The sequence below is a fragment of the Nyctibius grandis genome, chromosome 8 (assembly GCF_013368605.1).
Source record: "Nyctibius grandis isolate bNycGra1 chromosome 8, bNycGra1.pri, whole genome shotgun sequence".
Lineage (NCBI taxonomy): Eukaryota > Metazoa > Chordata > Aves > Nyctibiiformes > Nyctibiidae > Nyctibius > Nyctibius grandis.
The window spans coordinates 21515784-21531841 of record NC_090665.1 but is presented as its reverse complement, the minus strand read 5'-3'; the positions used below and the strand labels follow the sequence as shown (position 1 = coordinate 21531841).

The following is a 16058-nucleotide window of genomic DNA, read 5'->3' as shown; positions in this document are numbered from 1 at the left end:
CCCTTAGGGAAATGCTGTTCGCTAGAGCTCTGGTCCTTTGTTCTCTACCACACCATAGTACATTCAAATTTGCTCAATATACCTTCAGAAGGGTGTTCTGCTGTGTAGCAGATGCTTCAAAACATTTCTAATTTAAACACTGCCTGCAGAACACACTGAGTTCTTCTCTGAAGGAACAGTCGCAGTCTCAAGGAAAAAAAAAGCAGGGCGGGGGGGAGTGGGGGCATGCAGGCTGATGTATGTTGTGTATTTCTCATGGCTCTATGTCTACAGAGATCATTTCCCAAGGAGGAAAGAGGCTTTTTGGTGTCTTTTTGAATGAAGCAAACAAAGGATTTCCACTTTATGATCACCAGACATTCTTTTGTGAGATAAACAGGAATGGATAAAGATCCTACATTCCTTTAAGTATACAGAATAGAAACCACTGTGAGATTTTAAAGGTTTATAAACTAAAAAGCTTTTGAAAACCATCATCAAGGAGCCAAAAAGTCTAGCTTCCCCTTTGAATATCGCTCTCAGCCTCAACTAGATGCATTTTTTTTTCCAACTTTCTCACTACATTTACCTAACTACACTTGCCAGCCAGCATGTTTTGCCAAATAAGAAAAACTGCTGCAGAAACCATCTGCTTGACATTGCTCACATGCAATAAAGTATCGCTCAATACAATGTATTGGAAATGTTTGGAGATCTTTACATGGGAACCAAAAGCAGCAGCGCTGACTCAGGCAGATCTCCCGCTGATGTCAGTGGGAACTGTACCTGAATGAGCGCTGGATCTGTTACAAAGCTTGCTGCGCAGTGATTGCTGCTGACTGACGTGAGAACATATGGTTATAGTTTAACAATACCAACTGTAATGGAGATGAGAAGGAAGTTTTATAGCATTTCTGGCTTGCAGCTCTTTTATAACTATCAGAAACACTCGAACGGTTCTTACATATCTGCTTCTGTAACAGTTTTTCCCAGCTTCAAGTGAACACTGAGAAACATGCAAAGTTAGAGCCTTACTCAACAGGAACAGTTTGAGTCAATCTGTTGAGACAAAAACTTGAACACCAGAAAGACTACATGTGAAGTCTAAAATAAGACTTCACAATTTCTCTACAGATTGTATTGCATTACCTCTGGATGAGACTGTAGACATTTCAATACGTTTCCCTTGGTTCAATCTGAAGCAGAAACAAAGCCTTCACAGCACTGACTTTGTCAGCCTAGTAGTAGGGACATGTGTGTGACAGCTGCTATAGCAAAGGACAATGGCTTCTCAAATTTGACTCCAAATTTAGGTGTTATAAAATCACGGCTTTGTTAAGTCTAAAACCTGTCATTGAGGTTATAGCACTTGTGCATCGTGACCACAAAAGCAACACATCTAGGTGGATAAATCAGCCTCCTCCCTCACAAGAGTTGCAGAAGGATGAAAAGCAGAAATACTGAGGTAATAATGAAGAGAAGCTAATAATGCATGTATCCACAACTCTTAACCACAGTGTTAACAGAAGGGACTCTGCACTTTCAATACCTCCTAGGAAGGGGCCATATTAGAGATCCAAATCCCAAAGAGTAAGTGAAATACTTCCTATTGCAACCCACTAATCAGCACGCACCCATCACAAAGGTTGCAAATTGGTTGCAGCTCTCAGGCATGTGCCCTTTTCCTTTAAATACCACAATAAAGACTCGCGTGTTTTGCTTTAAAGAGTTTCTATTAGCCTTAGTTTACCAGCCATGAGAACACTTCCAGATCATGTCTAGAAAAGCTATACTCCTTTTGCTCAGACACAGGGACACAATAGCTGAAAACCATCACATCTATTGCCTGTGTTTGTGTGGTGAAAGCCAAGAGTGGTTGGAAATTAAAAATACAGATGCAAGAGAGACCTTACTGCAAACCTCGAAGCGGTACAGCTTTGTAGTAAGCAATCATCCTCTCTGTTAGATATGCCTAAGAATGGACTTCTGAGTAGGTATCATGCTGCTTTTAGGCTTCCAGAACAGAGAGAGTGAGAAGTTTCAACTGCTTTGGTTGCAGAATGATCGTAACTTAGTCTTTGACCTCTGTTTTGGGCAAAAGCCAATGCATCGCCACCTTATAAATTATTGCTCAATTCACTCCTGAAGCAGACAGTAAACAATGTTTGCATTCTGGTAAAGCGAGCCTTGAGAGTCAATGTGAGGAACATACCACCAAGGCTGGAGTTCAGTACCAGAGAGGAGAGACTTCTCTTGGTACATCTGGTGATGAGGTATGCTGACTACTTGCTTAGCCTCAATGCTTGACTCACGTCTTAGCAATACAGATGGGCACTCTGGTTTCCCTAGAAGCCCTCTTGGAAGAGAATCTATTTGCAAAGGGATGGTTAGCAGGAACACTCAAGTGTTGTTAATATTCTCTATGGTACATCCTCCTTACAAGACTTCTGTGGACCATGAAAACTATATCAAAAAGACTTTGACCCCCCAAAACAGGGCCCTAATCCCACATGAAGGGGTATATCTACCATCCACAGCATAACACACAGTTAGGGAACAGTAAAAGAATAAAACTATAGTTCCTGTAAAACTAGCACTCCTGGAGGACAGCTAAGTGTTAGAAAAATGTTTGAAAGTTAAAATAAGGATATTTGGTTTAGAGGAATCATCACAGAAGGGGCACCAACTGAAATTCTAATCCAACTGTAAAATAATAAGGTTAATTAAGATACAGAGGCACCATTTATTTATCTCATGATATCAGTTCCCACTTTACTGTCACATTAAAAAGCTGTCAGCCTGGGTCAAGTGAAAGAACAGAGAAGACAACACTTAACAGTTGTGTCACTGCAGTTATTCAAAGGAACATGAAGTCTATTTACACACAATAAAACTCTAATTTTAGGAAATGCTTACCTAAAATGGACTTCAGTGGTCGAAAAATAAGGTCTACCAGGATTACCATGCCGTTCCTGAAGAGCTGCTTACCTTGCTTATGAAAGATCACTTGACACAGCTATATTTTTTCTTTTGAGTGAGTTGTTATACCTTTGTATCTCCTGCCTACGTACCTATTGAGACATAAGGTTTAAATGAAACAAAGTAAGTGGGAAAAGTAAGAAATGCAGATCACAGCTGTAATTTCTTCCCCTTTGCAAGACTAAGGTAAGGAATATAGTACGTACCTCTCGCCTTAAGTGAAAGCAAGTCCAAAAGTACATTGATGCTGAAGCAAGCATCAACTTACACAGTTAAGCCCAGAGAAGCAAATACTTGTTATTTAATTTTTGACATCCCGGTGTTACCTTGCCCTTGTTGCTTCCACTCTTGCTCGTGTTGTTATATCATGTTTCTCTTTTCCAGTTGAAACTGTAATTCTGTTCCTTGGGGTGACTGAGAGAGGGGCAACCATCTGCAGTTCAGTGGTTTTGCCTGTATCATCAGTACACAGTAGTCAAACTTGAACCTACCTCAAAAGCACAGAGTCTCAAAGTGCAACTTCGCACAAAACTGAGGTTTTGTTTAGAGGAATCTGGTCAAAATTGTGTTATAAGCAAGAGTGCAGCCATATTCAGAGTGAGTGGGACAAATCAGGAACAGGACATGACATTGCGTGCGACGCCTCTCACATGTGAACCCAAAGCAGCAATTCCAAAGTGCTGAACAGAAACATTTGCAAAGCTGCAGGAGGAACTGAACTTCAGCTCTGTGCGCAATGCTATGTTATTTCACACTTCATCAAAGGAGACATGAGTTTTATTTTGGACAGTAGACTTTATTAGAAATTTTCTCCTCATTCATCAGTAAATTCACATTAAAATATGCTGAAGGCAGCTCAGTCTAAACATTTGACATCCTGCCATAACAACAACTTCCAGTTTAAAAACTAGATAACTGATCAGGCAGATAACTTGAAACATGTAAGAAATGCAAACAGAAAGCAGCATCTTAAAAAAATGGGATGAGCCTGAAAAATTAATACATTTCAGGTGGAGTTGGGGAAAAAAACAAAATCAGTCACAAGATGGGAAACAGTTAAATGAGAACTCCACAGACTCTAAACAGATAAATAAACATTATAACCACACACACATTAAGAAGAGAACCAAGTACTTAAGAGTTCATACCACATAAAAATTATAAATTTGTTCAAATAAAAAAGTGACAAGCTTTCTAAAATACAAATATCCTAAATTCTTGGGATAATGAACACTTTGTTATAAACTGCAGAACTTTGGAGGGACTAGATTTGGTCTTGAAAACAATGCACTGCATCTTACTGTTACCACATCCAAAAACTGATCCTTCTGACACGGACACCAGTTTTTTTGCTCTCATGTTTTTAAATCACACACTCTTCTTCTAGACAATGATCTGCTTTTTTAAATGTTAAAACTTTCAGATATTATAGGCCTGATTACGTTGAGTGCTGAACACTCAAAGCTCTCAACAACTCTGGATACCAATGGCAAGGTTTAAATATTTTTCAAGAGTTACTGTCAAGATTTTTCCTTTGCTAATTTCTTTTTATCTATCGGGGTGAGGTGTAGGAGAGAGAAAGAAAAAAATAATCACATTATTGAAGAATGCTCTGTCCTGCATGACAGTGGATCTTGCAGGTTGGATTTTCTATTGGCATTTACCAGAGGCAACAAAGATAAACCAATATATGAGCGATGAGAATAATGGCCTTCAGGACTGTAAACACAACAGGCAACAGATAATACACGGATCTCAATCAAATCAATGTTTTCACATTCTTTAGTAGTCCCCCACAGTGATCTGCTTTCACTGGTTCAGAAAAAAATATATATTAAAAATTAAATAACACTTAAGTGTCCATCACCAAGATTTATATTTTGCTGTAAACAATTTTCTGCCATTTGCATTGATGTAGTCCAATGTGAGGCCAGACGGTTCTAGACATCTTATTGGTACTGTAAATAATTTTTCAGAGACAGAGGCAAAGGTAGAATTTCTATGTCATGCAGGCGGTCTCTGCCAAGAGCAAAACGAATTGATCTTCGGCACAAGTCCATTAAAGGCAGGGGTTCCGCTGAAAAATAGAAGAAAGAAAAGAAAGAGTTAATTTTTCAGCATCGCCATTTACAGGCAATGTTTTATTTATTAACATAGATGCTGTATTGTATTAAACAGGCATAAAGATAGTAATGATATTGTGAAAAACCTGACAGCCATGAGGCAATTAAGATAATCAATAGAAGCAAAGACAGAATTCTATGCATTTTACCCATAATAAGTGACTGCAAAGTTTCAGACTGAGCTTCCTTATCTGTACGGCTTAAAGTAATAACCCAATACCACTCTTCAAGGCTTACCAAGTTGCAGCATAAGAAGTTATCACATTGCCAGATTTCTAACAAGACAAAGAGCTTCTACTCTGTTTGTAACACAACATTCATCATGTCGTGTTAACGCAAACTACACTGGCAACTTCTGACCTTTGCATACCGGTTCCTTCAGCGTCTTAGGAATCACAAATGGTACTTAAGGGTAACCAAACTTCTCAGCAAACACTTCTTTTCCTGCAACGCTCTCTTAGCCTTTCTTTCTAGGAAGCTCATTGGAAGCAAAAAACTAAACCAAACAGCCTCAAAAATCTAGAGGAAATTTATGAATAAATTAGGGGAGAACGATTCAGCTGACTAGAAGGCAGGGTATGTGTTCTCATACATATATACACAAACACCCCCAAAACATACAAATAACATCTGTAGATGCTCTTAGTTTAATTTAATAGAAGTGAATTAAGCATCTGTCAGAAACGCCTGGCTGATAGCACTTAAGATCGGAGACCCAAACACAGTGATCTGCAGCATCTCAAACCATCTCACCCCTATATCCCATCCTGGCCTACAAGACTCAGACAGAATTGTGGGAACATCATAGAATTTCCATCCAATAGTAGCACGAACGACCTCTGTGAATGCAGAGTCTGCCATGCAAATCTTTTTGCAGCAGGAACTGGAATGAAGCCGTGAAGTCTTTAACCAGCTACAGCCATCTTCAAGAACAACTTTAACCAGCTGGATTTGGTTGCACATGTTGGTTTAAGAGGGTAAGAGCTTAGACTACAGGAAACTCTTCCTCTTTACATCATAAAACAGTAGCAGCCTTTAAAACCTTACTAGTACTTTCAAATGGAGAAAAAAAATGGCATGTGCCTATTATAGTGATAACCTTCCATAAACTTGACAGATTACTTACAAGTGCTCAACATTGTACAGCACTCAGTGGTTTTGTCAAGAGTTCTTTTACGTGCCACATGTAGATTTACACAAACCATGTTAATCTACCAATCCTTTAGCTGTTATTCTTTTAAAACCTACTTGAAGAAAATCATTACAAGGCACAAAATATCCTATTTAAGGATTGGTTTTATATGCTATAATTGTCTGCTCTGGTGATACACCACTGACTTAATGGATTTTCCATCATTTATCCCAGCATCACATTTGATTTGTATAGTCCACAGGTCACTATGGTGTTTCCCAAAGTGTCTAGGGAAAATGCTTAGAAAGCAGTCTGTGGTACGCTGAAAGACTAAAAAAGCTTATTTAACTTTAAAACCACTTCAGTAACTCGGATATGGAGTCTACTTCTTAAAAATCCACTTAATATAGAAATTTGGCTATTCAAAGATTAAAAATTAAAAGCCCTCACATTCCAGTAATAAAGTAACATTTTGTACACATCAGTGATCTTAGTTTTTATTTTTACGTACCAGAACTATGAACGTTAAATCTTAAGGGATGAAACTGTAAAATTCATTAACCAGAATTAATAAATAGGAACAAAAATAGCTCATGAGTTCCAAGACACAGAATACAAGACATCTTACAAGTCTTACACCATAAACAACAATTTTCTCAGTATCTTCCCAGAATCTCTGAGGTCCCATTAAGAAGATGTAAAATAAAGACTAAGAGTGTTTAAAGCCATTAACTGACCATGTGGTCTCTTTTCTTTCCTAGACAAAGGAATATGTAAAACGCAGCCATCTGTGCAGTGAGGCACAGAGCTAATCTTAAACTTCAAAACACAATTTAAGGAAATGTTAAAATATTTTTCAAGCTTCAAATACTAAATGAATGTCTCCTGTCTCACTTCTACAGGGAATTTTCAAATGCTGAAGAAAATGCCCTCAAGTGTTTGCAACAGCTGCTAAATTACACATACTGAATGTGGTTTTGCAACTTGAAAATTTAACTACACTCTTTTTATTCTCCTTTCTATCCAACAGCAGTTCAAACCTACAACAAAATTAGAACAGGTTTGTCCTACAATAGTATATAAAAGTTATGTTTTCTAGGGTTCTAGCTGTAAGAACTTGAGGAAAAATTGTAATAATAGCATTTTAAGTGAAAACTTTTTGCAGCCATGAATAGTTCTAAATGATCAAAAATTAAATTCAGGAAAACAAATCACTTCAGTTTTCAAAATAATTTATGGGATAAATGTAAAACAGTTTAAAATTAAAGACTGACAATTTTTAGACAGCCTAACTCAACAGAACTATTATTAAACATTTGGTCTGTACCTTAATGCAGGCACTCTCCCATCCATCGCACCTCACATTTTTACTACATAGTTTACAAAGGAGGATCATTTGGGAAAAAGTTTGGGTTTTAAGAAGAACAAGTTAGGTTTTGAAAACTGGGCGAGTTCCAGGAGGAGGCACTTGTATTAACATGGGGAAGAGGCAGAAGAAAGCTTGTATGAAGACTGTGCAGACCTTTGATCCTGTGCTGTACGGCAGCTGGGAGCGCTTCTCAACTCGGGCATCTGGGCACATCCCTCCACAGCACCCCGCCCTGAAGCTCAGAAGACAGACTCAGCCATGCACCCTCCTCCAGCACACCAAGCCCTGGGCTAGACGGGTGCGATCATGTGTGCCCCAGCAGGTCCCCTGCTCGGGAACTGGCAGAGCAAAGGCACGCCAGAGTGCCACTGCCCTGCAGTCTAGGCGTAAGCAACCAGTAATTTCAGAGGTGTGAGGAAATGGACCGCTGCAAAGATGTTGCTCATCATCTGCTGTAACAGCTGAACTGCCTCTTTCACACATATTCAAACACCAAAAGTGCTTCAGGTTTTCGGGGAAATTCAGTCAGAAGTAAGAGTATCACCAGTAACTCGGTCCTTTCGGAAAGGAAAGGAAAAGCTCGACCATCCTGAGTATATATTGCTATGCACCCCATCTAAAACACACACACAGACTTGATGTATCCAAAACACTCAACAGCACATTTAAACGTTCAAAACAGTATTTCCAAAATGCTCTTTCCATCTGAGATCATACCAATGATGCTGAGAAGAGAATATTCTAATAATGCAGGAGACGGGAAGATGAATATTCTGAAGCCACATGGTTATCTGTAAGTTTGGCTACTGAAAAAGTCTTTCTTTTACAACATTAAATATTTACCTTTGAAAAGCTTCTAAATTCAGGGATATTAACTGATTGTCAGAACATCTTGCTACTTAGTATACCTAATATGCATTTTAAGTGTTGTATTTTTAGAATAACCCACAACGGAATGAAACTGGAGCATTCAAGCCCCCCAGAAGAACATGAACCAGACATTTTGCCAGTTATGTGAACTCCAGTAATGTTCCTGCCATTAGAAAAGGAGGAATGAATTGCTGAGCTAGAATGCAAAATTGCAAAGAAAACATGATTCACAAGAATGGCTCTTTGTATTGAATTCCCAACCAGGCTAAGAAATTCAAAGTGAGACACTCCAGGGCACGGGAGCAAGCTTTGCACAGGAAACCCAGCGCTTCCTCCCAGGCTCCAGCAGAACTCAGGGAAAAAAGGGCAGCTGTACCTTGGTGGGTAACACACGCACTGAGACTCGGGCCCACTCCCGTTACCTTCCTGAATCTACTTTAAGGAATCATCTTCTCATTTAAAGTTTACTATGAAGCCTCTTCACCCCAAGGTACCTCCTCATAACTGTCACATTACAGAAAACTGTTTTTCAAGAGAAAAAACACAGTGAAAAAATAATATTGCTTAATTTGTGTGTCAGAGTTTAATTCCTGTGTCTCACAATTGTGTACCGGTAGTTTACAAGAAGGCCTGTTAAAAAAAAAAAAAAAAACAAAACAAAAACCAAACAGCTAAGAAAGAGATCTTTGCTTCCACTCCTTTCAGAAGTGTATCTGCAACAGGCCCACCATGGGTCACAGTACAGGGTACTCCGTGGCAAACCTCCCTTTCCCTACACTACAGTTACACGCATGCTGACACCTGAACACCTGGGAGCTGGGGGTAAGGCACAACAGCTGCTCTTCTCACGCAGAGCTGCATGTCACCAAGGGGTGTACAAAACAGCTTAAACAGCTATTTAACGTAACAGCTCATAGCTTAAAAATAGCTTAAATAGCTAGTCAAGAAATTAATTAAATTCATTAAATAAAAATAGCTATTTAGCTATTAATAACACAAAATAGCTGTGTTTATATATCTAGATATATTCGTTCTGATGGTATCACCGATGGTTTAAGAACAAAAGCAAAGAAACATTTGTAACTAGAAACAACTATGTGCTTGTGAGCATTTCTCCAATAAACATGCATCTGAGATAGCAATTTGCACATCATTACCAGCTGAAAAGTTCATTTAGTTTTGGCAACCTGTAGTTATTTAACAATCTGGCACTCCAACAAGACTGCCTCATCTTTGTAAACAGACTTTTATAGTCGAGATACTGAAGTCATTTAGCATCTAATAACACTAAATGTTATTAACTGCAATGTTACATAAGGCTCATACAAAAGAGCAGCTTTTAGCACACAACAGTTATTTGCCAAATGACAACACTCATTTTTAAAATAAATTTTTAAAGCTCTAACAGCACATAACGTTCATGGTTTTCATTAATCTATGAAGAACACTTATTTTATAAAATCAGGGTTGTCTGAGAAAAAAAAAGCACAGTCAAAGCAAAGTTAAAGCTGGTTGAAAAACATAGGAACTTTTTATGGGAATCTTCGTCACCAAAAATTAAGGAATTTTTTTTAGTTATTTTATAGGTCTACCTAAGATACCAAATTATCTTATATTTTGATAATTTTTGCCATACACTCATTAAAAAGCTCTTATATTCAGTGATTCCTGTTACTGTTTCCAACCACTGTAAGGCAGCTTTAAAGTCACATTTATTAAAAAACAAGCAAACAAAAAAAACAACAAAAAACCCCCCCAAACCAAAAAAAAAAACAGTGTTAGGAGACAGAGGCATAATCACACATCATTAAATAAGTGGATGACATCTCCCAGTCCTACCTTTGCTGTGCTAACAACAGTGCCATGAGGGAAGAGCCAGGTCATTAATGAGGCCACGGCAGCACCACCTTTCTGGTCCCTGGATGCCCATCACACCTGGCAGAGGCGCAAGGTGAAGCAGCACCGCCTCAGGAACGGGAAAGAAATGAACCTCTTGCAAAACTAATACATGCCTGGGGCACAGAGAGGAGTCTTGGCAACGAGGAAAACCATGATCTGTCCGTATCCTCACTGGGCATAAGGTTTTCTATACACATTACATACCTGGTGACTATTGCCCAGTTCCCCTTCCACCCTCTCTCTGTTACCACCAGTAGGTCAGCATCACTCAGGTTCCTGCCCTGAATTTCTTTTCACTGCTCAATTTTAATCTTATACTTTGCCAAGATCAGTGATCATCATCATGTGTACAGGGATGATGTCCCCAAAGATTAACCCTTTGTCACGGAAAGGGGATCCGATATGGACAGGAGATGACATTCTTAGACTGCCCCTGTTCTGGCGGACCTCCCACAAACCGGGAGGGAAGCGAAAGCTCTCTCCACGGCTTGTCACCACTCTGCTACCTGATGCCGACCTGTTCCGATGGACAATCCTCTGTCCCCCACCAGGGCACCCGACTGCCCACCATACTCCACACTGCAGCACATTTTTTTAAAAATCCTTTGTCTTGAATTTTCCCCCTTCCTCCAGGTATTAAAACACCTGCTAAGCAGTAACATGGCCTAAGTGTTTCCTTTAGGGTGATTTAGAGTATACAGAAATTTGTAACTATCATTTAATTATCACATACAATAAACATACAAATATATGTAAGCCAGGAGTTTTCCTTCCAACCTGTCTGCCAAAGCTTAATTATTGTTTTAATTTTACACAGTACAGGCCAAACTCTTTCCCCCACATAATACGGTACATAAATACACCCCCTGTGACATATTTATGGCTTCCCTGATGCAACTGATGGAAAATTTGAGTCGTGTTCCTTAAATGGCACAATCTAGAGAAAGGAAATTGCAAATAATGTATTAAAGAACACAGGCTATGACCAGTCATAAAAAATGTTAATAAATCTCCTAACAGCAATGAAAATTCAGTCAAAGGATAACAGGATAAAAGAAATCACTTATCTATTTTTCCCACAGATGTCTTTAAGCTCTGCAGCCTAACCCAGCAAACCTTAGAACATCCCATTTTAATTACAGCTCAGGCAACCCCAAGGAATCACCACTCTCACCAATTCAAAAGGGCACACCGTGGTTTTTGACAAGAGCATGGCCATTTCCCTCTAACTCCCACGTTTCTCCATCCGAGAGCACCGGGCTCTGGCAGACCACCACCAAACTTACGCTGGCTTTGCAGAAGTCGCACGCTACGAAGCCCCGAGCTCCCTCGCAGCAGCTGATGCTGTTACGGCAGGCAGAGCACCCGCACGGCCTCCGCCAGCCCCTCCGACATGGCCCTCCCGCCCATGCGACTCCTTCACACACAGCTGGAAGCTATCGCGCTCGCTTCTTCAAAAGCAGAACGGGTGGCAGATGGGGAGATTTTTTTGTTATCAGTCGAGGCTGAGAAACAGCTGCTGTCTCCAGCAGTTGTCTACCAGGACAAATAAAGGTTTATGTAGGACCACATCAGCACCTTGCTTTTAGCAGACAGGGCAGGGAAGTAAAAACACTAAAATAACACAAACAGCCCCCTGTATCTGAGCTAACCCACATCCCATAAAAATTTGGTACTTGAAATTAAATACGTTAAAGGGAGAAAGGAAGGCAAGAAAGCTTCAACTGAGGGAAGGCCTCAGAGGTAAACCTCCCTCCTCCTCCTCTGCATGTCTTGTGCTGGGCAGGGGGGATTGTTTTACAGACACCTTTGGCTTTTAAGTGTTAAATGCAGTTAAGCACAGTTTAAAACTTCAATCAGGCATCATTTAGCAGAATTAAGCTGAAAAAGCAGCAATGAACAAGCGAGTATTCTGCAGCATCATTTGTTTTCAGTTAATATTCTCCAGCTGTGCTTTCTTGAGAGGAAAAGAGTTGAAAAGCAGAACAGAATGAAAACAAACCAAAACCAATCCCAAAAGCCAGTGGCCTCCTGTTAGGGGCTCAATAAAGAACGTCTCATTTGAGCACACGTTCATATCTCCTGGAATTTCTTTTTTGCATTTCAGTGTTTGCAATCTCCTATGAAGAAGACACAAGACTTGGACAACTGGTCCTGACTCATAAGCACACGCCTAAATCCAATGAATTCAACACAGGCTTAAAACCTGTTGTTAAAGATTTCAATTTTGTAGACTTAAGCATATGCCTGAATACTCTTTTTGAATCATATTGGTTATAGAAGTGTTTCTCCTAGACAAGTTATTTGTCTGTGTACATTTGTAGGAAGGCTGTATATGTAGAGTTATCTGTAGAAACCCTCTTCTGAGAGGCTCAATGGGCTCTACAGTTCTTACTCTCTAGGTGGGTTTATGATCCACCTAAAAAGGGCTCTAGATCCAGCACATTTAATATGTAGAACAGGAGCAATATAAAGGCTGGCCCAGGCCAAATCTACAAGCAAACTTCACTGTGGAAACCTTCCTGAAAACCTTCCTTTTCTGAATGACAACAGTTAATTTAAATGTACATATATATTATAATAATTCAATTTCCAGTAACATAAACATCACAGGTATGATTTATATTTGAAAACATTTTAACACAGTATTTCTTCTATTTACACATTACTAAATTGTACTGCCCTACATTATTCAGAAGCTGCAAAACAGAGCCAGGTAATGATAAATTTTACCAGCAAACGAGTGGCTTTTTTAAAAAGGAGCAGAGCCCTGTAATAAGCTGGTTTTGTTACAGCTTGATCGATCTGCATGCTGCCAGAGAGCGCGAGTGAGAACAGTGGCCACTTCCCTTCTGAAAGGGGAAGCGTACGTAGGATTTCATTCCCTGTGTGGATCAGGAAAATGCAAATAGGAAGGATGAGCTGGAAAGATTTGCTTTCTGGTCTTGATTTGTTTGTTCTTCTCCCTTCGAATACTTCCACAAAACAGCTCTTCTCTTTGTTGTTGAACACAGTATGAAGGTAAGTTGAGACGGTTATTTCAGTGATGCTAAATGTTCTGTAGTAGAAAAGACAACATATATACACACTCGTTTAAAACCAACCAAGAATAAAAAAAACATAGAAGTGCTTGATGTTAGAGATGAGCCTAAGTTACAACTGTTGGCTCCCTAGCTCCTCCCAGCTCAGACTTCCCCAACTTTAACATGATGGGAATGAGGATTTGGCCTAGATCAATCTCTAGTGTATACTTTATAGCTTTTACTCTTAGAAACAGATTTATCACCATTAAATTCAGCTTGTGTGCCATGCCATAAAGAGGGAAGTTAAAATATATCAAGGTGAGAGAAGATTAAAGCTTGGATAAGAATTTCACTGAGTAGATGCACTGGAGTTCAAAGACAATGTTTTTCAGGGGTTATGGACAGATTTATAGGCAAAGTAATAACTGAGAAAGTTGAAGGAAAGTTCAGGTTTCAAGGATGAACCACTGCAGACAACTATTGCAACAGGAACTCACACACTGCAAACAATATGCAACACGATGACTGAAATATGATGAAACAGTTCCTTGCATTTTATCTCTTCATGAAATGTGCTTCAGAAATGGGCCAATAAAACACCCATGCACAAGTACACACCTATAACAACCTTTATGGCTGTGAACAAGTCTTTATTGTTCTGTGGGGGGTGAGGAATCAGAAAGAGATTTTAGGTGAATCTTTTCCTATCTCTCAACTCATTGGCACGTTTCTGCCCTAACGGTATTACAGCCGATGATGAGATTTCTTGGTGGGAAATCTAATCGTACTGATTAAAATATTCTAAAATTCAAAACTGTAAGTTTTCACAGCTGTTCTTAGGCACATTTTTTATTTTGGGTTAAGCTAATCAAGTACACTTTTGAGAGAGAGAGAATGAATGAGAGGTGCGTGCAAAAAGACAAAACGTTGGAACTATGTGCTGAACCAGACGGGTACCTGGTTGCCTGACTGCCCCATCTGCCCTTCTCCCACTAGCTTACTTTACCTGTTGCATTTTGTATGACATATTTGTTGTGTGGGACGATGAAGTACGCCCTGTTATCTTTTCTTGTACTGTGCCCAGTACACTGGAGCCTCACAAGAAACTCTAAATATCAAAATAACACATGCTCATTCAAGATTTTCATTGCTTACAACTCTCGTATTCTCAGCTGGAACCTATCACAGTAGTTTTCTGTATGGGTGTTTAGTATTATATTAAATAATGAAGTTATTTAGTTAGCAATTAAATTGATTCAAAGCATCTTCTGCATCACGTTGCACCACATTGCAGCTTTCTTCAAAGTTTCACCACATTGACAGGGCAACAGAACTGATGACTTTTCTACTTAAATTAATACAAATTGTGCTGAGCTGTTTAAGACAATAAATATTTGACTCCATTCCTCATATCATTGTTACATGACATTTCCTCAACTGCTTCCATTTAAATTACCCGGAGGCTCCAACATATGCAGATTTCCTCAAACCAAGTCAAAAAATGGCAGCAGCGTGTCATTTAAATTTGAATGCAATTGTATAAAAGCTAATGATCGCTAGGGGAGATCCACAAACAACAGACCTGACTCATCACTTTGTCACCCTAGTTTTGATATTAATAGAATTACATTGGAATAAATCCAGAGCAATAAAGTTGCAATTAGGCTCAATATAATGAATTTGATCCCATTAGTTTAGTACCATTTGTATTTTTGATATCTTGAAAATGATTTTTTTCTTAAGTACCATAATCTTTATCAGCAGAAATTGGGTACTGAAGAGGATCTGAATTATTTCCATACTGAATTTAGGATTCGTCATCGTTCCTGGTATGCAAACACAGCTGATGCTCTCTGAAGACATTTCTAAAGCGTTCATTTTGAACACAAATGCACTCTCATAGCACAGACAGAGCACACAGGGCTGCCTTTACTCACTGTTGCTCAGCTCTTCTCATCACAAGCTCCAGTTACCACCTTTCAACCTTGGTAAAGCTGTCTGAAATTTCACACTGCTGGGCCACCACCTACAATCAGCACTCCTGGCACGTTGTCTTACAAATGGTCTGGTCACTTTGTGAGAAATAGAGCGTGGAAAGATTATTTCCATATTAAGCATTCCTACAGCCACTGTATGTGATGTGTTATCATACCCCGAGCCTCTGAAGCACCAGCATAAAACCCACTGATGGGAAGGGAGAGGTGAGGGGGTATGGGAGCTAGGGACAGTGGTTTGCCACTAAAGTGACTTTTCCTGTTCCTGGGCATGTAGGGGGGGGATCCAATGTGACAACAAACATTAGAACTCGCAAATAAAAAAATCTGGAATTTCACATGGGATTACTAGAATCTGATAGCTAACTCGAGTTTTGCTCACACTGAGTTTCTTCACCTCCAGGGCAGCACCACTGGGAAAAACTTTCTTGTACTTGGTCTTGCTGGGTACATGGAAGGCAGGAGTCCTCTCTGAGCTGTCTTCTCTGGCCTGACCGGCTGCAAGGGGAGGTGGTAGTTGTACTGGAACCTGCTGCCATTCTCCACCCATCCATCATCCTACTCCTCACAACACTACTTAATATATTTGGAGAACTAGGCCTGCAGCAGCATACCACTCATGGCTTCTTCCCTGTCCTCCTCCAGCTCACCAGAGCCAGCTAACACAATTTCTCTGGACCTCTCAAACTA

The 16058-nt window shown here is 39.6% G+C and overlaps 1 protein-coding gene across 1 annotated transcript in view; it reads right to left on the bottom strand.

Moving 5' to 3' along the window:
• Positions 1-3733: 3733 nt before the first annotated feature.
• Positions 3734-16058, bottom strand: part of SPSB4 (splA/ryanodine receptor domain and SOCS box containing 4) — a 91199-nt gene continuing 78874 nt past the window's right edge. Inside the window, exon 3 of the mRNA XM_068406704.1 lies at positions 3734-5035. Within this exon, the coding sequence (XP_068262805.1) occupies positions 4908-5035 (128 nt within the window). The 3' untranslated portion in view covers positions 3734-4907. The remainder of the gene's footprint in view (positions 5036-16058) is intronic.